This window comes from Oncorhynchus nerka, linkage group LG15, assembly GCF_034236695.1.
Source record: "Oncorhynchus nerka isolate Pitt River linkage group LG15, Oner_Uvic_2.0, whole genome shotgun sequence".
Lineage (NCBI taxonomy): Eukaryota > Metazoa > Chordata > Actinopteri > Salmoniformes > Salmonidae > Oncorhynchus > Oncorhynchus nerka.
Window position 1 is genome coordinate 29,639,087 of NC_088410.1, and position 22,910 is coordinate 29,661,996.

Genomic DNA, 22,910 nt, shown 5'->3' on the forward strand with positions numbered 1-22,910 from the left:
CCGGGGTACGCCGAGCGTAGAACTTGAATACTATAATGGTTTGAACCTTCTTGTGACGGTCCAAAGATCAGCCATGTTGGTTAGGGAGTTATTCAACCATAGTTTGGTTTACCAGTGCTGTGATAAGATGCCAGCAGCATACCACTGCTGGCTTGCTTCTGAAGTTTAGCAGGGTTGTCCCTGGATGGGAGACCAGATGCTGCTGTAAGTGGTGTTGGAGGGCCAGTAGGAGGCACTCTTGTCTAAAAAAATAAAACATATCCGAATGCCCAGTGCAGTGATTGGGTACACTGCCCTGTGTAGGGTGCATTCATCCCCCTCCTCTCCCCTGTAACTATTCCCCAGGTCGTTGCTGTAAATGAGAACGTGTTCTCAGTCAATTTACCTGGTAAAAATAACGGGGGAAAAAAGACTGTGTAAAACAATGAATGTGAAGAATTTATCTGCACTGTATGTGTGTTAGTTTTAGGGGAATGATTCCATAAATGTAGCTAATTAACTGCCAATATGCCAACATTCCATTTAAATAATGCAGTCAATCCACAGCCATACTCTGGCTCAAATCAGTTGATAGGACTTAGATCAATTGTAAATGCAACAATTACTAATATTGCATCATATAATAGCACTCACAGCTTTCCAAGAAAACAAAACCAGACATTTATGGTCTTTATACATATATTTGAGGTGAAAGCAGGAGGGAGCAGCAGCCTTCTCAAATGAACAGTAAAAGTTGATTGCATTTGTTTTGAAACTGGGCTGTCTCCCGGGCGTCAGCTAGGTGCCCCGTTCAAAGCCCATGGCAAAGTCAGCTCAGAACAAAAGTGATGTAATTAAGCACGTGGAGCAATGGGTAGGATTCTGTGGTTTCACATGCAAAAGTGATTGCTTTTTGCTAAAAACACTTTATCTGCCTTCCCAATGAAAACTAATTTGAAAAATTCAAACAGAGTATTTTATGAAAAGAGATGTATGTTTCTGGACCATGCTACCTTGTCGACTACATGATAGAGCAGCACAGATTACTGTTGGATTTGTGAAGGGTGCTCCTCCCTCACCACTTTTGCCCATTAATGTCATTGGCCATAAACCAGTGCCCCGCAGCTCAGCATCATCAAATCCGCTCATTGGTTCCTTCGACATGGGGACTCTGGCTTGGGCTGGGTGTGGCGTGCTCGGTCACATCTTTTGTTCCATGTGCGTAACGTGATGGGTGTTGGGTTGCGTTGATCACCACCACTCACTTTGCAGGCTGACCTATGGTTTACCTCAGCCAATAATATTTGACAGCGAGGACAGGCATTCATGAAAAAGAACGGAGGTTTAATATTCAATTCTTTATAGTAATAAACACAACAAAGTTGTAAAAACAAGGATTTCCTAAGTGATTGTTAAAGGTAGTGTTTAATATTTATGTAATCACCATTATCTTCATAAAAACATACCAAGCAGTCACCATACATCTTAAGTGTTTTTCCTTCTGTAAAATGTGATTATCATACAATTGAAGTCTAAAATCACAGTTGAAGTCTAAAATCACAGTTGACATGTTGATATGACACCGTCTGAAATCTGCATACATAAGCATGATCTTCACCTCACCACTATCACCATCATAATTTTTCTGTAAAAATATATAACTTATGCATCGCATCGACTCATACCAACAGTGTTAAAAACATCAACATCACCAGTCTCTTTCCTGAGGTTCCCTGAAAGGTATTCCCAGATGGGTGAAGACATCCTTCTCAGTGAGCGTGGGTAGTGGTGTCCCCCCATACACCTTCAAACTTCCTTGTCTCAACACGTCGCTGTTCAATGAGTGCTCTGATAGGCTCATGCGTTTTGTCTTGGCCAATGCCCTCATAGAGCGGTTAAAATGTGCCGAGCCGGTGAAGTACATGAGGGAGCAGGCGAACTCGCCGTAGGGCACCACGATGACGTCGAGGCGGCGGTGGAGCCGGCCAGGCCCTGGCAGACGACACACACCCATGTACTTCTTCTGCTCGCCACTCTCCTCATGGCTGACTAGGTCGTCCGTCAGGAAGCCTGAGTAAAAATGTTTTTAAAAAAGAACAAGAACGGGGTCGCATTCATTAGGGCACCATAGCAAAATGTTTTGAAACAGAAAACACAAACGATCAAGCCTAGTGAATTATGATCCATCTCTCAGCTTATCCCACTATTAAATACTTTAAATGAAAAAAATAAACGATTAATAATATCATGTTGAAAGAAGATGAATTGTCAATACAAGAGAGAAACTATTAAATGTAGCTATAATTGGTTGGGAATTCACCGACAGTTAATAAATCAAATGCCCTGTATTTGGATGTGTCCCCCTACCGCTCTGGTGGAGGCTCTGTAACACTTTGCTAAAGACACCCCGGTGGGACTTCCCATCTGGGTGAGAGATGAGGACGTCAACATCTCCACACGTGTCCTTCCCCCGGCGGTACGAACCACAGGCCATGGCCAACAGGCCAGGGTCCAGAAACTGAGCTGCCTCCTTCACCTATACAGTAGAAAAGGACAGGGATATGTTACAGTTTGTCATGGAATAACAGGGCTGCCTCCTTCACATATAGATACTGTACATGTACAACAGGAGAGGAACAAAGTAACAGTTTGCGATATCCAATAATTGTTTTGATTTAGTAGCCCTTTACACTCGTACCTGTACCCATATACGTGTTAAAAATGGCAGATTCGGGCACTAATAAGCGGCTTAATTGGGATGTAGTAGCTGTGCAGTAACTATACATGACGTCAGAGCTCAGGCTCTGCGCTTCACAGCGCTGTATGGGTTTGGACTGTCAGCCGTTCTGAACTTGAGCACCGCGCTGGTTAAGAAGTTGCCCCCCCATCTCTCCCAGTACTTGCGCAACATTTGCACATGTTTTTTTGTTCTCTTAGTGAGGGAAATACTTTAAGTTAAGAGGACTCTATGTACTATGAAAGATGAGACGTTGAAGATTATTATAAATACCACTTTGATGTCACACAAGCAAGCCAAACACCCGTGAGTCCAAATGTGCACTTCACATCCCCGTATCATAAAACTCATGGCATATACAGTGTCAGCGTTTATGATCACTAGATGACATGGCGTCATACCCTGAGTTGTTCTGAACAGAATGAGCCTATGCTTGTTTATTCTGAAGATAATTTGCCACCTGAATGCACTCATGACTCCTTTCTATGCGCACCAAAATGACTGTTTCTCTGAATGACCTTGTGAAAGCCTAACACTGTAAGATTGTATATATTAACTTAGCTAGTCATGTTGACAATAGAACAAGCTTTCAAATCAGGCCCACCTACACCCAGTGATTTATAAGACTTTTGGGATTGTGTAAACAGCAACAGTAATTGTGTGATGGCGGGAATGCAAGGTTGTGTTTTAAACGAAACAACTACAAGTTTGCTTGCTCTAGTTTCTCAATGTTACAGCTAGGAGAGGTATATAAAAAAAAGTACCTTATAGTTGAAGACGTTTTCATAAAAGTGCATTGAAATTGCACAGATACAGGAACTGTGCACACTTTGGATAGGTGTGTGGCAACTTGGAGACACCAGTTAGTCCTCTCACTCAAACCCTTGTAATTTTTTTGTCTTACGTTGCACCTACCCCACGTTTTCCAGGGATAGTGTTATCATGTTACAGAATGTATCCAGAGTATTTTCAGATTTCGTTATCAACAAATGAAAAGTACAGTAAATGTAAAATGCACATAAAATCAACAGTGTAATGTTTGGATTCAGTCTTGTGAACTGTTGTGTGCTCACCTTTGGTCTAATAATTTCCCCATGATCTTCAAACTGTTCCCTTTCAATGCTACCATGGTTATGCATATGCTTTTCATATTTCTTCTGTAAGAAGCATTTCAATTTAGCCCTTTCCATATAGGCCAATTCCCACCAGTGTAACGGGTTAATGACTGAATTATTCCAGACTGGGCCATTTTTGTGCTTATTTACGATATTGTAGTCGTATTCTCTTTAAATATTCATTGTATGGCAAAAAAAATAAAATAAGGCTTAATTAGTTCATTTAGACTACATTTTCAACATGTCGATACAACCTAACTGATAAAACGGCACAGTTTTGATTCGTAAAGCTCAATTAGAGTATAGTCTTGCACATCATGATATATCATCATCAATGTCAAATATCACAATATTCAATTTAATCATATAAAATCGCCCAAATCTAGACCACACTGAATTAGCTTGTTTCACATACAGTGAAACATGTTACCGTTTGGGATACAATACATGGTGGGGGCTCTCTCACCTATCGAACAGGACAGGGACATTTTGTTTGTTTGAAATACAGTCAAATCTGCAGTGGGGGTAGCCTGGGCATCCAAATTGAATCGTTGTTTCACTATTGTTTTTCTGATACACTATTGTGTTTCACTATTGTCTCAGTTAAAAAACAACTATGAAAAAGAGCAATTCAGCTTGGATCCCAGACCAATGGTGGGGAGGACCACTTTGCATACAATGTATTTATCATGAATGGTTATGGGTTCTAGACCATGTTTCAAAGTTTCCCCCAGTAATGTTCTCTCAGGGGCCTTCATTATAACATATTACAGAACGTTTGGTTTGTTTCTCGTTCATATTTGGACTCAAAATAACATGCTGTACACGTGTTGAATCTTCAAGACAAGTCCTCAAGTTGTATTTATATTACCTACTTGAAATTAGAAAAGAAAATGGTGTATTTTCATAAAGCCTTGCCGGTCAACAGGTAAGCATTAACCGTATTCAAGCAGGCCAGATACATTTTGACGACACTACCTATTATTTTGACAAGCCACAAGTCAAAAGGACACATGCTATAGTCATCTTTCTAATCTGGACTTTGTATCTGGCAGCCACAAAAGCAACAGGGAAATCCAAGTAATACTATATGAAAACAACTGGCTTTGTACCCGGTGCTCCCAGTGACCAGGGCCGCGTTTCATTCCACGATTACGTTCCCTCCCCTTCACAGATCTGATAGGCCTGGACAGGTGAAAGCAATAAGGCGAAATCACAAAGCTAGATAGAGGACTCATCTTTGTATCTGTGCCATTATACATGCAACAATCCCCATTTTAAAGTAGTCAATTTTCTTCTTCTTAATTGGCTGATTGCGCCCAACTCATAGGACTCCCCACGCAGTTGACTACTTTAAAGCGGTGAAAGCCCTCAATGGCACGATGAGTCCTCTATCTGTATGGGCGGAATCTACAGTAGATGAGTTCTTGCTTTACAGTCACCCCGTTGTCTCAGATCCATCAAAGGGAGAGAACGGAGGCAGGGAGAGGAAACACCTTTCTGGAATGAAACACAGCCCTGGTATCTGCTGACATATGATGCGCCAAGTTTCTAAGAGTGAGTTCCCCCCCTTTGGGATGCGGCCGGCAGGACTCTGACAGAGAGTGGGATGTCTGCTTTCTCCATCACACACAGACCAAGCTAGGAGAACTGGACTGACAGTCTGCTTAGGGGCCTTGGCAAACTTAAAACATCTGAACTTGGCTTTGAGGTCCCGTAGCATTTCACTTTACAAGATCTCTTGTTCGCAAGGGGGTTAGAGTACTGGACTGGAGACACTTTTCTAAAGAAACTCTCTTAACCCCACTAGATGAAGTGGGAAGAAGAGGCCTGTTTAGTTTATAACTAATATAATGTTAGAATGTTACATTTTAACATTGATTGACCTTTAATGTGGGTGCTTGAGACAATAAAAGGGAGATGTATTACCGTTTTTTCAATGGCGGCTGCCTCTTCTCTGGGCATCCGGTCCAGAAAGTCGTCGTAGTGTTTGAGTCCAATTATTTGGTTGTGGTTCAGATTGGCCTTGGTGCGGATGTCCTCCAAAGTGCGGAACCCCTAAGATGGTAAATATATATTTTTTCATCTCATGTCAAATCAATTTGTATCACACTATCAAACACTAAAATTAACTGCACACTCCACAATACAAAAATAACAAATCTTACACAGTCATGTGTTGCATGCAAAATCAGAGAGCGAGAAAGAGAGACACACACAGACAAGAGAGACTGACTGTGTGACAACCAAGATCAATCCATCTAACCTGTGTGTACCAAAGCTGGGCAGTCTTGGCCCCTGCCCCCCAGATATTGGTGAACATCTCCAGTACTGGCACTGCCTCTCCCAAGTGATCTATCTTACGGAGGTGCCCACTCTCCATGATCTCCATGACCTTGTCAGCCATCTTCTTGCCAATGCCCTGGATCTTACAGGCCTCCTGAAATTTGAGGCATGGTTTAGTCAATTACAAGGAGTTAAAAGGCCCATTGCAGCCATTTTTATACTAATATCAAATCTTCTGGATAAAAATGATGTACCTTACTGTAATAGTTTTCCATTCAAATGGTCAAAAATAAACAAAAATAGCTTTTAAGCAATTTTATCAAGGACTGTCATGGTGGTGAGGGAAAAACAGAAAACCAACTGTTATTGGCAGAGAGGTTTGGAACTCTTACTGGTCTACTAGCTAATTTACCAAGCTGAAACTCCCATTCTTTGGGGAAAAACCTGGGTGAAGAGAGGAGCTGTTCCAGCATATTTTATTTGTGTTACATTAATTGCTATCATTTTTGTATTTATATTGCAAGAAATGGCAGTTATAGGTGTTAAAAAAAGCAAAAATCTCTCAATTAGAAATGGGGGGCACTACCCTTCCTCCAGGCAAAACCTTGTCAAACCATGCAGATTAGAAGGTCCTGTGTAGTTTGTGTTTTCAACAAATGAAGCAACTATCAGGAAATAACATTGATCACATTGTCACACTTTAACTCCACTATACACGTCAAGTTGCTTTTCCATCAGCATCTCATCAATGTGACGTTTTACTTGCTACACAGAGCACGTTGTTTTGAGAGAGGAGAGGAGCAGAGGGGGAGTGTCTGTATTCTATTTTTTCTACTGTACTATACATATTAATTGATCATGCATAAGTACAATAGCTTTGGCCCAGTTTTTAGCAGGTACTAGTGGTTGAACTAAATGATTCTCTAATGATCTTCTAATTTTACAAGTTGCTACATAGTCAATGTAGCTAGCTAGCTAGTAGTAGCAGCTTCGTGACTTCAGAAATCTATGTAAAATAACCATTGGTGTATAGCTGAGGCAATATGCAACAATAATCAACTATTTCTCATTATTTAAATTCACAAGATAGAATGAACACGATTCTTGAACTTGACGCAACACGCAGCTTTCATTGATTTAAAAGGAAGCATTTCCTCAATGGCTTCATTAGCTGTTATACAATATGTTACAAAACACAGTAAAAACAGACTTTTTTATGCACTGGGCCTTTTCAGGCCACCTGAAATTGAACCAGCAGCAATCAATTTATGCATCCATCAATACACGATTTATGCACCCACCTTGGGATGCAGTTGCGTAAACCAACCAATGACATTTCACAATGTTTGCAATAGTGTGAATAGAGAGACAGGAATGAATTATGATGACACAAATACAAAATGGCCGACCATAATCACGAACTATTCAGATATGGGACTAAATAACATACCTCATAGGACGTGATAGGCTTGTGGTAGCTCTTGAGGGCGCTGACGGCTTTGGAGTAGCCCAGCGCTCTCCATCTGTCCCCCTGGTGCGTGTAGGCCTTGGCCAGCACCTCCAGTTTATCTGTGATGTGCTTGTTGTGGTTGTCAACCTTGGACTGGGAGGACTGGGCACACACCCACTTCCCTGAGAGAGGCTTCTGTTGGGGGTCTGAGGGGGCAGTGGCAGTACTGGGGGTCTCGTCCTTGGGGTGCAGGCCACTGATCAGAGCCTCCAGATCACTCTGGGAGACGCCATATTCGTCTTTAGTGTCTTGGACCTATGGATACATGAAGTAATGAAGTGTATGATTAGGGCCAGAATAAGCTATCATGCAGTGACAGGGTTATGGTTAATGGTTATGTGGTCGCCAACCTACAGTCTCTGTTGACTCATTTGGTTTTATTTCATCAGAGATTGGCTGCTTCATGTCCTGTGTGGCTGGAAGTGGGATACTGTTGAGCACGTCTTCTTTGACACCGTCCTTTGTAGTTTCCATGTCTTTGTCTGGGTTGAGTAGGCTGTAGTCTGCTGTATCCAGCAGTCTCTGCTCACTGATGCAGGTGCTGAGCCAGGTGCACTTCAACAGATAAACTCCAGAGGGCAGCCTGTCCACTTTGAGCAGCCTGAGAGCCCTGTCACAGTCCATACTGTCATCCACTACTACATGGGTGACTGTGGGACAGAGGGAACTCTCAGTTTGGCCTCCATTCTGGACAATCTGTTTCTGGAAGATCTGACATCTGGCATTCCCGATGCCGGCTGGTAATATGTGTAAGGTGACGCCCTGGAAACCACTCCCTGAAATGAGATTGTGAAAAAGTAGTTTTACACACACAGGGCTTGTTCAACATCGACTGCTGACTGATCTACAAATCTAGCGTCATAAAATCATTATTATTTGTAGATCTGTCAATCAGTCACAATGTGTCCAAAATGCATTACGAATGTGATGCTCTCAAACACGGCCCACACCTGTAACAGGTACAGTTTCATCAGTCTTCCTCTTTGGTGGGGGGACATCCTTTCCTTCACGTGCCCCTGCTCTCTTCACTTTGGGGAAAGCTTTCATAATTCCGTAGGCAGACATTTCACCAGGGAAAGGGAAGCCCTGGAAAATATAGAACAGAATGTGACAACTGACACCGGCTAGCTAGCTAGCTAACTTTAGCTGACTCGCTAAATTAGCTAGCAAGCGGACAACAACAACGGCATTTCACTGTTTTGAACAGCTGGGATTCACTCACTCCACTGAAATATGTTACGTTATATATTTATTAAACTAATGTCTATCATTGGTCGACAAACTCTTGAAAATACATATGTTTTACCCCTTTGGACGACCAAAACACAAACCAATGTTACAATGCAGATGGTTTAAAAATAATTTAACTTCCGGTTCGTTATAGACCTATTTTTAGTTCTTGCACGACAAAGTTAAATATTTTTCGAGAAAATATTGTAAAAAAAAAGTATGTATTATTTATTGAGTAAATGTAAACATGTCTTTGACATATTATGGAGTTTAAAAAATATGAAGACTTCATTATACGTTTCACGATGACCTCCGTTGCCGTGGCTACACGTGATGTTTCAGGAAGTGTCCGTTTTTTGCAATATGGCTGTGCAGAGCTGGTCAGATCTCCTAAAAGCATCCACGAAAACCGCTTTAATACACGATGGTGAGTGAAACAGAGAGATATAGACAAGTTATCATCATTATTGTGTTTTGTATCACAATATTTACCCTTGCATTCATCTAGTAAGACTTCAGTGTCAATTATAAGCTCGCTAGCATTATCTGCTAACTAACACTAACGTTCACTTTGCCTAGCAAATCTGTTTAGCAAAGATGAAAGCTAGCTAGTTCACATTTAAGTGAATTTCTATTGGTGCTTTGCAAAACTCTTTCCAGGGAAAAGGAAGATACACTATCTCTTTACAGATGGGAAAGAAATGGCAGAAGAATATGACTTGACAACAGATGAGCTCATTGGTAAGCTTGTTTCAGATTAGACATCTTCTAAAAAGTATCCTGCATTAGCTACATTGCTTCCGGTGCATTATATTATTTCCACTCTCAGCTGATGTATTCTTACTTTGCAGTACGAAAGTGGCGTTCGAAAAGCACCTTGAAGGGACAGGGACCATGGGAGATAGAAGTTGGAGAGCCAGTCCCATCTACTGTAGCCTGTTTGGAATCAGATGTTATCAAAGAAAACTGTTCAAACGTGAATTGTATTATACAATATTTACATCTGTTATATTTCAGGCCATGATCTAAATTGATAATTGATTCTAGTTCAATATTACCAACAGCACTCATCCAAATGTGTCAACTAATACTTTTACGATCGTGGAATTCATTTCATTTTCATCATTTCACTATTTAACTAATCATAAATAAACAGTATGCATTTAACAGTACAATGCTTTGTTGTATTTCCTCAGCCTGTATTTATGCGCAAAGACACAAAGACCAGTTTCCTGTGGAGAGTCCGGAACCTTCCGTACCCCAAAGAGGTCTACAATATTTCAGTGGAGCCTGATCAACGATGCTGCATCATACAAACAAATAACAAAAAGTAACATCCAAATAGCCTCTATTCCACTCTCGTGCCAAAATGCTGTAATAGTTATGCATACAGTTGATATGTTTCCCCGCCTTAGAAATCTACTGATAAACTGCTAGGCCTATATCACTTCAGATATCATTAACTACAGGTGCCTGAAAAGTGATACCACATTCAAAGTCTATATAATTTCTACAGTTGTAACATCTTCCTCCTATATTTTCCTTTATTTTCTTTGTCGGTGTTCGTTCCAGTTCCTCATATGTAAGTGAGGCTGGCTCTCCTATAGGTGGCGCTGTTGACAAAAATATTGATCTCTTGCCTTCAAGAAACCCTTTTCTCACTGCGGTGTGTTATCTTTTGCAGGTACTACAAGAAGTTTAATGTTCCTGATCTGGACCGAAGCCAGCTGCCATTGGATAGTTCCGCGCTCAACTTCACCCATGCCAATAACACGTTAATCGTCAGTGTAAGTACTCATGACAACAACAACATCTAACAAACAAACTACAGCACTTCTCAAATCCCACCTTGGGTGATTTTACACTGCAAGTCTTATATCCAATATACAGAGACTGATGGGAAAACTTGAGGCTAAACTATAAGTTGATACTGGAGACTAGATTGAAACTATATTTTTGTATTCGTCTCACTTGTATCAGAACATGCCTGTGAACTCAAGGGATCGTATCATTGAATTAGTTAGTAGGCTATCCTAACGTTTGTTCTAAGTATCTGATGAAGAGATTGACCGTTACTTTATGTGTATACCTATCATAATCGGTTTCTCTGTGCTATTCCATTTCTTATTCCTTGCGTTTGTTCAAATTGGCACCCTATTCCCTATATAGCGTACTATTGAGCCCGACTCTGGTTGAAAGTAGTGCACTATATAGGGAATAAGGAGCCTCTGTGTTATCCCACTTCAGGCCAAACATTACACTACAGAATGTACATGGAAGGGAAAGGTGTTTCTGTAGAGGTAATGACCTATTCTGTCTTTCCTTTCCAGTACAAGAAGCCCAAGGAGATATTAACCCTTGAGCACGAGCTACTCCGGGAGGTGAAGAAACTGAAGGGAACCAATGAAGGGGACGTCGACTGCAAAACACAATGAAGTCCCAGTGTGGATCTGAGGGGGTGTCACTCAAACAAGTCGTTTTTGATTTGCACTGGTGATGCAGTATCCTGTATGTTTTCTACTCTGATTTCTGATTCTCAATTGGATTCCACTATTGGAAAAATGTTGCGCAGTGCCTTTTCCATACTTTCCATTGTGTTTATTGCAGTCGAGGCGGGGGGGGATGTGGAATTGAGAAAGTGAATTACAAACATAGTTACTTGTTCAAACTTGTTCTGTCAAAAAAATATTTGAGAAATGTCACTGCTGTTCTGTAAAAAGTTCTGAATTGTTGTTGTCGAGATACGAACAATTATTGGGTTTAATACGTGATGTTGTCCTTTGAAGATGAATACAATTCCATAACATTGTTAACAACTGTCTCTACATCTCTCTTCCCTTAACTATGCAAACTATTAGTTGTTAAAATACTCCAAACGCAGAGAGTTCATCCCCCTCCCACAATTCTTGGTCTCCTTCCCTTGTAAAACACTTTAACACACAATGCCTTTTCCCTATTCTTTCCACACACACAAACACACACACACTTTTCTCGACGGGGTCGCCCTTACAAGCACGTCCCATTTGTGTTAACTGAATACCCTTATGCTCATGATTGTGCAGCCCAGAGTAGGCCACCCTGAAAGCCATTATGGCCGAGCTAGCCAGTACTAGCAGGTCTTACTGGTCCCCTGAGCCTCGCCCAGTCCTCCAGGGGGTGACTTTACTGGCCCAGAGTCCTCCAACAAATCCTCACGCAATCCCCAAGACTGGGGATAGCCAAGGATAGGTATGGAGCTTGGATGACAGAAGCACTATATTACTGGGAAGTGAACAAGTCGTATGCTTCTTTGTAAATATAGGTTCTTGCATGACAGTAGTACTGAATTACCGCAAAGTGGGAAAAGGTTGTAGGCTCTTTTGTAAATCGAGTACCACGGTGAGCCACAATGAGAAACGTTATCTGACTGAATGCTTGCTAACTTTAACCATCAAACTCTAGAGAGATGAGTAACAAGACATTATATCTGACTAAGCTAATATGACTGAGGTTTGACCATCAAAGTTCGATTGAAACAATGCTGCAAAAAAAGGAACAATTCCATTTAAATATAGATTCCTCTAACCTAGTGGTGATTCCTTGCATTTCTGGGACTTTATGTGCCTAACCAAGTGAGCAGTACAAGGGCTAAACACGGCGACTAAACCACAGGTCACTTGCTATTGTGCTTTGCGTACTTCCTACATGGGAGGAGATATGTCATGGGATTTGGGAACCAGATCCAACCAAAACATAAGATCTGAGAAAAGAATTCTCAACTAATTTCTCAAATCAAGAGTTGCTGTTGGATTGCTTTGACTTTGTGTTGTCCAAATAAAATCTTGGACACGGAAGGAAACGACCATTTGGAGGGTGATTTGCGTACACTGCTGTCTTTTCTCATTTGGCAGAGCAGGATAATGCTTCAATTAAAGCGCATGATGTGTCCTAGTAGCAATTGAGCCAAGAGGATAGCCATTCATTTCTCAATAGGAGTAACAATAATAACACAACAAGTTCAGAGTTTTTATCCTGTCAGATTTATTGAACCTTTTTGATCACAGCTTTCAGTTGTTCATTCGTTTGCAAGTCCTCAAAGCTGGCGGCGCTTGGCGCTTAGCTATACTGAAAAACCATTCCTCATATTTGGAATCCGACCTTTAACAAACAACCAATAGGACATCCAGACTTCAAACAGTGAGAAAGAAGAGAGGAAGGGAATATAGAGGGTCTGCTCTGATTCTGTGGTGCAGCCAGGCCGACCGGGTCTTCTTCCCCGTCATCTGATTCTGTTGTGCAGCCAGGCCGTCCGGGTCTTCTTCCCCGTCATCTGATTCTGTTGTGCAGCCAGGCCGTCCGGGTCTTCTTCCCCGTCATCTGATTCTGTGGTGCAGCCAGGCCGTCCGGGTCTTCTTCCCCGTCATCTGATTCTGTGGTGCAGCCAGGCCGTCCGGGTCTTCTTCCCCGTCATCTGATTCTGTGGTGCAGCCAGGCCGTCCGGGTCTTCTTCCCCGTCATCTGATTCTGTGGTGCAGCCAGGCCGACCGGGTCTTCTTCCCCGTCATCTGATTCTGTGGTGCAGCCAGGCCGACCGGGTCTTCTTCCCCGTCATCTGATTCTGTGGTGCAGCCAGGCCGACCGGGTCTTCTTCCCCGTCATCTGATTCTGTGGTGCAGCCAGGCCGTCCGGGTCTTCTTCCCCGTCATCTGATTCTGTGGTGCAGCCAGGCCGACCGGGTCTTCTTCCCCGTCATCTGATCCTGTGGTGCAGCCAGGCCGTCCGGGTCTTCTTCCCCGTCATCTGATTCTGTGGTGCAGCCAGGCCGTCCGGGTCTTCTTCCCCGTCATCTGATTCTGTGGTGCAGCCAGGCCGTCCGGGTCTTCTTCCCTGTCATCTGATTCTGTGGTGCAGCCAGGCCGTCCGGGTCTTCTTTCCTGTCATTTGGCCTCTGCCGGTCATGCTCAGTTGCTCCTGGGAGAGAGAGGGTTTCTTTCTGTCTCGTCCTTTCATTCCCGAATGCCTCTTCCCAGCCATTCCCCGTCTTTCAGCCGGTGCCACATTTTGCCACACTGAGCCCCGGTGCTCTTTCGCTTTCCCCCTCCCTCCCTCCCTCCCTCCCTCCCTCCCTCCCTCCCTCCCTCCTGTGAGACTAGCTTCTTTTTGATAACTGACCCCTCCTCGTGTTATTATTCGAACCCACTATTGTATAACATGTCCTTTTATATGAGGGCCACAAAGGGCCCATTTGACCACAGGGTTACGGTGTGTGATCGTGAGAAATGCAACTACATGGTGGTAACCTTTGTCTCGAAACAAAATTGTGGGCTGACCTCGTCTGCTTTTAATGCATAGCCCCAGCTATTCAGGCCCAAGTCTCACTTGCTGAGCACATTGAATTGCAGTAGCCTGTCACAGATATCGCCCCTTAGTTATCTGGGGCTCCGTTTTTTTAGGCAACGTTAGAACCTTTGGGACCCCAAAGTGACCCAGCTAGAAAAATAGTTAGAAACGGCGCATTGACTCAAAATTCTTTTGTGATTTTAATATACACTCTACAATAAATATTTCCATCATTTAAAAGTATTTTTACAAATCTTCAAATTAAAAATATATTCATATATGTAGAAAACAGACTAACGAAAATGAACGCAAATGGCCTCCTAAATGCTAAATAATGTGTTTTACGTGTATTCACTGTTAATTAGTTGATGCAACCACATGATGATCCAAAGATAGCTGCCATGTAATGTGTATTCATTATTTCTCTCTCATAACATCCTCTCTTTATAGCTGAGTAGGGTTATCACTAAGCCCAAGATGTCCTTTCATTCATTCAAATCTCATCGAGTGCTTGAGCACTAAAATCGTCCTCTGGTTATAAAAACTCTTTCCTGCAAATAAACCTCGGTCTGACATAGCAGATTAGATAGTCTACTCATTGTTTTAGACACAATCCAGTACAAAACACAACAAAAAGGAGTCCTTGCAAGGAGCAGAAATGTGGTAGTGGTATTTTTGTTTGGTGTGTTCCCCTCCCTCCCTATGCTTCCTCTTCTTCATCTGTTCTTTCCTCAGTGGGCCCCTGAGCTGTGGTGATGGGTATGTTTAGTCCTCCGGGGGTGGAAGGGGACCACGGGGAGGGGGAGGACATCAAAGGGCTGGGTGTCACCCAGGAGGTGGCCCTTGGGCTGGCGTTTCATGAAGTGGGCCTCCCTCTGGTGTTGCTTGGTCCTGGAGGCCTTGCGGGGCCTTCCTTTACGCGTGAAGGCCATGTACCAGCCCTCATATTTAGCGTTCTGGAGAGCAGTGTAGTTGTTCTCCAGAACGATCTCTGTGAAGATGCAGTCTTTACCACGACCCTTCCGCTGTTAGAGAGAGGGGTGTGTGTGTGTGGGGGCGGGGGCGGGGGTGGGGGGTGTGAGAGACGGAATGACAGAATGAGTTAAGGGGTCAGTCTCTGAGGATGTTAAAATATTGTTTTGACAGGTAAATGTCCTATCAATCCTTCAAGTTTCTTCCCAAATCATGTCCAACTCCCTACAAGGGCTTTTCTGGTCATAACTCAGGTGAAGAGCCTTACACAGGACAGACATAACTTTTCTCTGAAACTTTGTACTCATGGTCACAGTCAAAATGATGACAGAACTTATTGAACTCAACCGACCTCCAGGGCTCACATGAAAAGAGATGTACATTTCAATGTGACTTCCCTAAATAGAGGATTAATAAATAAATTGAATGTTTACCTTGCCAATCAATTTCCCCGTCTTGTTCATGCAGATGTAGTAGCCCGTCTTTGCCCCTTTGATCCGAATACGACTACCAAACGTGTCCGTCTCCACCACAAGTTTGGCTAGAAAAACACAAAACACATCATATCTTTATTCAGCTCAGATACAATGCACAATCATTCTCAAGCTTATGAGGTTATTCTATTTTGTGAACACAATATGCATGCATTCGTAACTTTGAGATAAAACCCTTGTGAAAAATAATCCAATAGCGGTATCATTTGAGACTGAGTTGAACTTGAAGACTGTGAGACTCTGCCGGCCCAGTAGTATTGACGTGATGACATCAGAAAGGGTGTGAAGTTGTTGTCATGACTGGTTTCGGAGGACTACATTTAACCTCGATCTAATAACCTTAAGTTATGTATTATATTATGATGACTTTAGCAGAGTTGTACTACTCGTTATCATGGCATCAACCTTGCATGCAGTGGGGAGACAAGTATTGTATATGGCAAAACATTCAAACATAAATTACATTCGAAACATTGGCTAAAAACACTCAAGTCTTTTAGAATAGCAGCAAGTGGCTTTGACTTTGCACTGAGCCATTGTCATTGAACGGCTATAAAATGCCGCGCTACGCTCCACTTAGATGATGGGGAGGAAGGAGGAACGAGGGAGTGAGAGAACATAGCGGTCAGCGACACAGCCACAAAAGCACCGAGCAGTGGTCAGATTTGGGCCTGCTACAAGAGTGACACCCACTTAGGACATGCACGCTCGAGCCAAGGCGAGGTGTGTGTGTGTGTGTGTGTGTGTGTGTGTGTGTGTGTGTGTGTGTGTGTGTGTGTGTGTGTGTGTGTGTTTGAGGGAGAGGGAGGGAGGGAGGGAGAGGGAGAACAGAGAGAGAAAAGATGGGATAAAATGAAGATGCTGACTTCACCGCTCTTTATAATCCGAGTCATACATTGAGTTGTAAAGCAATGAACATTCCTCATTAAATTACAATCCAAAAAGCAGGCAGCAGGCATAGGGAGAAATAGATTGTTGTGGTGGAAAGATGGCTAGACAGACCAAAAAAAATACTTTGGTGACAGGAATTTGCTCCCTTTAAAATGTCAGACAATTTTTTCCATGTGGGGAGAAACAATTCCCAACCTTGCATAGATTTCATCAAAACAGCTGTCTATATTGTACACTTTGTCCATAGGCTAAACTCTAAGAAAAAAAAATTCTAAAAGGGTTCTTTATCTGTCCCCATAGGATAACCCCTTTTGGTCCCAGGTAGAACCATTTTGGGTTCCATCTAGAAACCTCTGTAGAAAGGGTTCTACATGGAACCCAAAAGGATTCAATCTGCAACCAAAAAGGGTTCTTCAAAGGGTTCTCCTATGGGGACAGCCGAATAACCTTTTAAGGGTCCAGATAGCACCTTTTTTTTCAAATAGTGCACAGGAGGCCTATGAATACGTCTAAACCACCACTGTTGAGAAATACAACGTGTTAAAACTTCATGTGGATGAAACAGTGCAACGAAGTTGCCCTGAGAAATATCGTGATAATTATTCCACTTGGCAGAAATGTAGTTTACCCAAACCCGTCCAAAGACAATGCATTGTGTCTAAGGGACATTCAGCACCACTCTGGATAAGTGAGTTAAAACAATTCTGTTTTATCAATGACATTTATCAAATTTTTGTAATTCTCGTGGCAAATGTCAATCAGTCACTGATATGTTAAACCACTAAATCGCATGTAAAAATGTCGTACTTTTTTTTGGTATGTTTAACTTAAGCAGATATGAATGAATGTATGTTTTGTTCAAAGGATGGACTTGAGAGAGCTACTGTATATGTATAACGTTGAAATATTTCGCTATTTGAATATTCATTGACATGTGTCCATCAAAGACCAATGGGGGACAGAATTAAATAAAAACACATTCGCCTCAAATAACTTTGGGTAAAAAAAATAGGGCATCTCAAGGTTATGAAAATTGCAAGTCATATTTCTTTCTTTCAACCGCTTCTGAGAGGCTAAGCTACTCAGTAAATGTTAAGAAGGTAGAAAGTAAGACGAGTTCTGATGTGTTTACCAGATATTCTGAGTGGGTTTCTCCCCAGAATCCCAGTCCAGAACAATACTATATAATCCATTTCGAATGCATTTTCTCTTTCCCGCCGCCTACTCAAAACCTAAACTTCTTCATGCTAAATAGAACTGTTTGCTTTTTAAATTGTAACATTTTCATAATATTTTCTTCTCCAATAGGCCTACATGACTTGTAAATTGACGTGTCCATAAATAGATTTAAGTAATTTCAAAATCTGGAATAGGCCTGTTAAATCCTATAATTATTTCGAAGATGCCTAGGCCTACTTGGTGATTTATTCGTTTCTTACCGTGCACAGCTCCGTCGTCGCCCATGGCATTCACTTTCTTATTGCCCAGAACCTGGACATGTTTACCGCTGGTCCGGCTGTAGAGCTGGTAGGTCCGAATCAACCGGCGGCTCATCCGGTCAGACAACCGGCACTGCTCGTTCACATGGTGCTTGAAATTAGGAGGTGGGGAGTGGGACTGCACTGTGTTCTATCAAACAAGAAAAACACGCAATAAAAAAGCATGAATAAAAACATTGAAGTATAAAAATAAAAACACCAATGAGAGCATAGCCGAACTGATAATTAATGCTAATTGATGTTCAGTCTAAATTAATGAGAAGCAGATCAAGTTATTTTCCAACTAAAACATATCTATATATTTCAATGAACACCAATCATATGCTTTTCATATGGAGTTAGGCTATAGGCATTTCAAAGGGAATTGCGGGCACATGGCTTTTAGAAGAGAAAAAGTGCCCTTGCACCGTGAGTGTTTGGGGAGATGCACGCAGCGAGTCCGCTGTCCTCACTCGAGATGACATGCCTATGATAGGTTGTTTTACCACGAATGATCTTTCACCCCCATCTCCCTTAGCTATATCCCTTAACGATTATTTTTCAATTCAGCCATACGCCATCCCCATATGTTTTAACAGTTACCTTTTAGGCTCGCGTTTACGTCTTTTCAAGATGTTTGACTTGTTGCCAACTGCTTAGGCCTCGTAATAAAATGTTTTCATGGTTATTACACATTTACTGCAGATATGCAAACGAATTGGATTAATATCAATAAGAATAAAAACGCTTGTAAATGGGTATAATTAGTTGCATTGATGGACTGAAATCTTTTTAAGGGGTTATGAAATGTTATTGTATGCCCATTGCTCTGCAAAAGCCATAAAAATGCATGCAAGTTCGTACCTGTGTGTAAAAACACAGCGCTAAGAACTGAAGTAACCTGAAACATAAAAAATAAAAAATAATCATATTTATGTTTCATATACATTTCCAAATATGTCAAGTAACTGTATAGGCCTATATAGCCAATTCCTTAAATATGAACAGTTCAGTAGTATAATAACTCACAGGTAGCCTAATCTCGATGTTCTAAGCCTCATATTGAAATAAGTCAAATATTTCTTCATGAATTCCACTATTCCAATTCCACATGAGTTCTCTGGGAAATAACAGTCCTTCCCAGCGGCAATTTCAGCTTGGATTTGATCTCCCTTCTGTTACAGCTTATAAAATGATAGCCCGACGATGGAGATCCAGAAACAAGTGAAGGTTCGGTCCAATGTTCCAGGTAGGATTCACATTCACTCATTGACAGTATTCACAATAAAACGTTCCAGGACGATTTAAAGACGTTCAGGGGGCCATCCAGAATTACAAGTCCCAGGGATAGAGATCGCACTGTGATCAAGCGACCACCGTTATTCCACCAGTCGGTCAATTCCCTCTCGTGTCAATCATCCCTCCTCTGCAGAATTCAAGGTCTTCTTTGATGTTGCTTAGTAGAGATAATGTATATCCCGGTTGCTTTCGTGGAATTGCGATACATCCGTATGCACTGGTGGGATGGAATTATTACGCGCATGGATATTAGCCTATTTGTATGCATATTTTACGCGCGACAGTGAGGAGATGCATGTCCATTCAATAATAAAAAAAAAAATGAATCTTGAATAGATATGAATAAAAAATGGTTGTAAAATGTATAGTTCTATGTATTTGTAGCCACTGGTGATGTTTGCCTCTCAAAGAAACGCTGTTAGATGGTCGGTTTAGCGGGGCTCCAACGTCAACCTCCCACACGTGTGTTTCTTGTGGTCCCGTTTACTTCAGAATACAGCGGCTCCTGCCCTCGACATTTAAATACTTTCACTTGCGAGAAAGGCAATATCCTTGCAGAGTGCAGGCGGAGCCTTTGGTGGGAGATAGTAACAGGCTGAGGAGGACTGAAAGTGGCATGTATTGATTGACACCTGACCATGTTGAGGTATTTCACAAATATGAGCCACATTAATTGACTTGGCTTTGTGCCTTATTAGGCTACTTCCAGTGTTGGGATTGTTTCACAAGTTATCAAACATTCATGTTTCAGCTCAATTCTTGATCATATAAAACATGAACAATCACGAACAAACCTGTTAATTGTTATTTGTCAACAATTCAATCAACTAATTCATTTCCAATAAACCATGAATAAAGGTTAAATACAAATATGAATATAATGTAGATATTGGCCCTACTGCATCACACAACAGAATAGCAAGGAAACAAAGCCTCTGTTCCCTGGAATCTACTTAAGAAAATATACAGCTACATTAACCTCTTTCCCTACTGCAGGTTAGTGGTTGTTTCATACTGCAGGTTAGTGGTTGTTTCATACTGCAGGTTAGTGGTTGTTTCATACTGCAGGTTAGTGGTTGTTTCATACTGGAGGTTAGTGGTTGTTTCATACTGCAGGTTAGTGGTTGTTTCATACTGGAGGTTAGTGGCTGTTTCATACTTCAGGTTAGAGGTTGTTTCATACTGCAGGTTAGTGGTTGTTTCATACTGTAGGTTAGTGGTTGTTTCTTATTTCAGTTAGTGGTTGTTTCTTATTTCAGGTTAGTGGTTGTTTCTTATTTCAGGTTAGTGGTTGTTTCATACTGCAGGTTAGAGGTTGTTTCTTATTTCAGGTTAGTGGTTGTTTCATACTGCAGGTTAGTGGTTGTTTCATACTGCAGGTTAGTGGTTGTTTCTTATTTCAGGTTAGAGGTTGTTTCATCCTGCAGGTTAGTGGTTGTTTCATACTGGAGGTTAGAGGTTGTTTCATACTGGAGGTTAGTGGTTGTTTTATACTGGAGGTTAGTGGTTGTTTCATACTGTAGGTTAGAGGTTGTTTCATACTGGAGGTTAGTGGTTGTTTCATACTGCAGGTTAGAGGTTGTTTCATACTGCAGGTTAGTGGTTGTTTCATACTGGAGGTTAGTGGTTGTTTCTTATTTCGGGTTGGAGGTTGTTTCATACTGCAGGTTAGTGGTTGTTTCATACTGGAGGTTAGTGGTTGTTTCTTATTTCAGGTTGGAGGTTGTTTCATACTGTAGGTTAGTGGTTGTTTCATACTGGAGGTTAGTGGTTGTTTCTTATTTCAGGTTAGAGGTTGTTTCATACTGGAGGTTTAGTGGTTGTTTCTTACTGGAGGAGATTAGTGGTTGTTTCTAATTTCAGGTTAGTGGTATTTTCATACTTCAGGTTAGTGCTTGTTTCATCCTGGAGGTTAGTGGTTGTCAGTGGTGGAATAAGTACCCACTTGTCATACTTGAGTAAAAGTAAAGTAAAGCTTAATAGAACATTTCTCAAGTAAAAGTGAAAGTTACCCAGTTAAATTCTACCTGAGTAAAAGTCTAAAAGTACTTGGTTTTAAATATACTTAAGTATCAAAAGTAAAATTATAAATCATTTCACATTCCTTATATTAAGCAAACCAGATGGCACAATTTTCTTTTTCTTTCTTATTTATGGATAGCCAGGGGCACACTACAACACTCAGACATTATTTTCAAACGAAGCATGTGTGTTTAGGGAGTCTGCCAGATCAGAGGCAGTAGAGATGACCAGGGATGTTCTCTTGATAATTGTGTGAGTTGGACCATTTTCCTGTCCTGCTAAGCCTGCGAAATGGAGTGAGTACTTTTGGGTGTCAGGGAAAATGTATGGAGCAAAAAGTACATTATTTTCTTTAGGAATGTAGTGGGGTAAAAGTAAAAGTTGACAAAAATATAAAGTAAAGTAAAGTACAAATACCCCAAAAACTGACTTAAGTAGCACTTAAAATTATTTTTACCTAGGTACTTTACACCACTGGTGGTTCTTTCATACTGGAGGTTAGTGGTTGTTTCATACTGCCGGTTAGTGGTATTTTCACATTTCAGATTAGTGTTATTTTCACATTTCAGGTTAGTGGTTGTTTCATACTTCAGGTTAGTGGTATTTTCATACTTCAGGTTAGTGGTATTTTCATACTTCAGGTTAGTGGTATTTTCATACTTCAGGTTAGTGGTATTTTCACACTTCAGGTTAGTGGTATTTTCACATTTCAGGTTAGTGGTTGTTTCATACTTCAGGTTAGTGGTATTTTCATACATCAGGTTAGTGGTATTTTCATACTTCAGGTTAGTGGTTGTTTATACTGCCGGTTAGTGGTATTTTCACACTTCAGGTTCGTGGTATTTTCACATTTCAGGTTAGTGGTTGTTTCATACTTCAGGTTAGTGGTTGTTTATACTGCAGGTTAGTGGTATTTTCATACTTCAGGTTAGTGGTTGTTTATACTGCAGGTTAGTGGTATTTTCATACTTCAGGTTAGTGGTTGTTTCATACTGGAGGTTAGTGGTTGTTTCATACTGCCGGTTAGTGGTATTATCATACTTCAGGTTAGTGGTTGTTTCATACTGCCGGTTAGTGGTATTATCATACTTCAGGTTAGTGGTTGTTTCATACTTCAGGTTAGTGGTATTTTCATACTTCAGGCTAGTGGTTGTTTATACTGCAGGTTAGTGGTATTTTCATACTTCAGGCTAGTGGTCGTTTATACTGCAGGATAGTGGTATTTTCATACTGCACATTAGTGGTTGTTTCATGGCCCCATTGGACCAACCTTGATCTGCTGTTTTTCATATATATATGCAAGTAATATGTATTCCATGTGAATGCACGGCACAGAATGGTTTTCACATATAACATTCTAGAGGCTGTCGCTGCCTTCGATACAAAAGGTCTCTTTCTCTCTGTCTCTCACACACAATCCATCTTGCTTCACGTTCACTGTCTGTGTTGGGTTCTTTATAGTTGTGTGTGTGTAGGTGACCCACACTACCATTCAAATGTTTGGGGTCACTTAGAAATGTCCTTGTTTTTGAAAGAAAACCACATTTTTGTCCATTAAAATAACATCACATGAATCAG

At 41.4% G+C, this 22,910-nt stretch overlaps 3 protein-coding genes across 4 annotated transcripts; 1 reads left to right on the forward strand and 2 right to left on the reverse strand.

Moving 5' to 3' along the window:
- Nucleotides 1-1,385: 1,385 nt before the first annotated feature.
- Nucleotides 1,386-9,037, reverse strand: poll (polymerase (DNA directed), lambda). Of its 2 annotated transcripts, XM_029654892.2 has the most exons (8): nucleotides 8,934-9,037; nucleotides 8,578-8,713; nucleotides 7,982-8,403; nucleotides 7,568-7,882; nucleotides 6,098-6,271; nucleotides 5,761-5,889; nucleotides 2,347-2,515; nucleotides 1,386-2,049 (listed from the first exon to the last, which is right to left on the reverse strand). In XM_029654892.2, exons 2-8 carry the CDS (start codon nucleotides 8,690-8,692, stop codon nucleotides 1,688-1,690), a joined length of 1,686 nt encoding a protein of 561 aa, XP_029510752.1. In that variant the 5' UTR covers nucleotides 8,693-8,713; nucleotides 8,934-9,037; the 3' UTR covers nucleotides 1,386-1,687. The 2 variants fall into 2 exon arrangements, with proteins under 2 accessions (XP_029510752.1, XP_064857558.1); XM_065001486.1 differs by lacking the exon at nucleotides 8,934-9,037 and having other exon boundaries at nucleotides 8,578-8,925.
- Nucleotides 9,038-9,186: 149 nt separating this feature from the next.
- Nucleotides 9,187-11,800, forward strand: LOC115125382 (protein DPCD-like). Its single transcript, XM_029654891.2, has 6 exons — nucleotides 9,187-9,284; nucleotides 9,518-9,598; nucleotides 9,709-9,833; nucleotides 10,054-10,187; nucleotides 10,542-10,644; nucleotides 11,188-11,800. Exons 1-6 carry the CDS (start codon nucleotides 9,191-9,193, stop codon nucleotides 11,290-11,292), a joined length of 642 nt encoding a protein of 213 aa, XP_029510751.1. The 5' UTR covers nucleotides 9,187-9,190; the 3' UTR covers nucleotides 11,293-11,800.
- Nucleotides 11,801-14,322: 2,522 nt separating this feature from the next.
- On the reverse strand, nucleotides 14,323-19,609 carry LOC115125384 (fibroblast growth factor 8b-like). The gene is made up of 5 exons (XM_029654893.2): nucleotides 19,041-19,609; nucleotides 18,876-18,912; nucleotides 17,973-18,162; nucleotides 15,583-15,689; nucleotides 14,323-15,201 (listed from the first exon to the last, which is right to left on the reverse strand). Exons 1-5 carry the CDS (start codon nucleotides 19,097-19,099, stop codon nucleotides 14,908-14,910), a joined length of 687 nt encoding a protein of 228 aa, XP_029510753.2. The 5' UTR covers nucleotides 19,100-19,609; the 3' UTR covers nucleotides 14,323-14,907.
- Between the last annotated feature and the right edge of the window lie 3,301 nt (nucleotides 19,610-22,910).

Coding starts and splice junctions, on each gene's coding strand:
- poll (XM_029654892.2), bottom strand. CDS start 8,692: ATGTCTGCCTACGGAATTATGAAAGCTTTCCCCAAAGTGAAGAGAGCA. Junction 2,516..5,760: donor CAGCCGCCATTGAAAAAACG/GTAATACATCTC, acceptor TCTACTGTATAG/GTGAAGGAGGCAGCTCAGTT. Junction 2,050..2,346: donor ACAGAGCCTCCACCAGAGCG/GTAGGGGGACAC, acceptor ATTTTTACTCAG/GCTTCCTGACGGACGACCTA.
- LOC115125384 (XM_029654893.2), bottom strand. CDS start 19,099: ATGAAGAAATATTTGACTTATTTCAATATGAGGCTTAGAACATCGAGA. Junction 18,163..18,875: donor CGCTGTGTTTTTACACACAG/GTACGAACTTGC, acceptor CTTGTTTGATAG/AACACAGTGCAGTCCCACTC. Junction 15,202..15,582: donor CGGGGAAATTGATTGGCAAG/GTAAACATTCAA, acceptor TCTCTCTAACAG/CGGAAGGGTCGTGGTAAAGA.
- LOC115125382 (XM_029654891.2), top strand. CDS start 9,191: ATGTTTCAGGAAGTGTCCGTTTTTTGCAATATGGCTGTGCAGAGCTGG. Junction 9,285..9,517: donor AACCGCTTTAATACACGATG/GTGAGTGAAACA, acceptor AACTCTTTCCAG/GGAAAAGGAAGATACACTAT. Junction 10,188..10,541: donor ATACAAACAAATAACAAAAA/GTAACATCCAAA, acceptor TATCTTTTGCAG/GTACTACAAGAAGTTTAATG.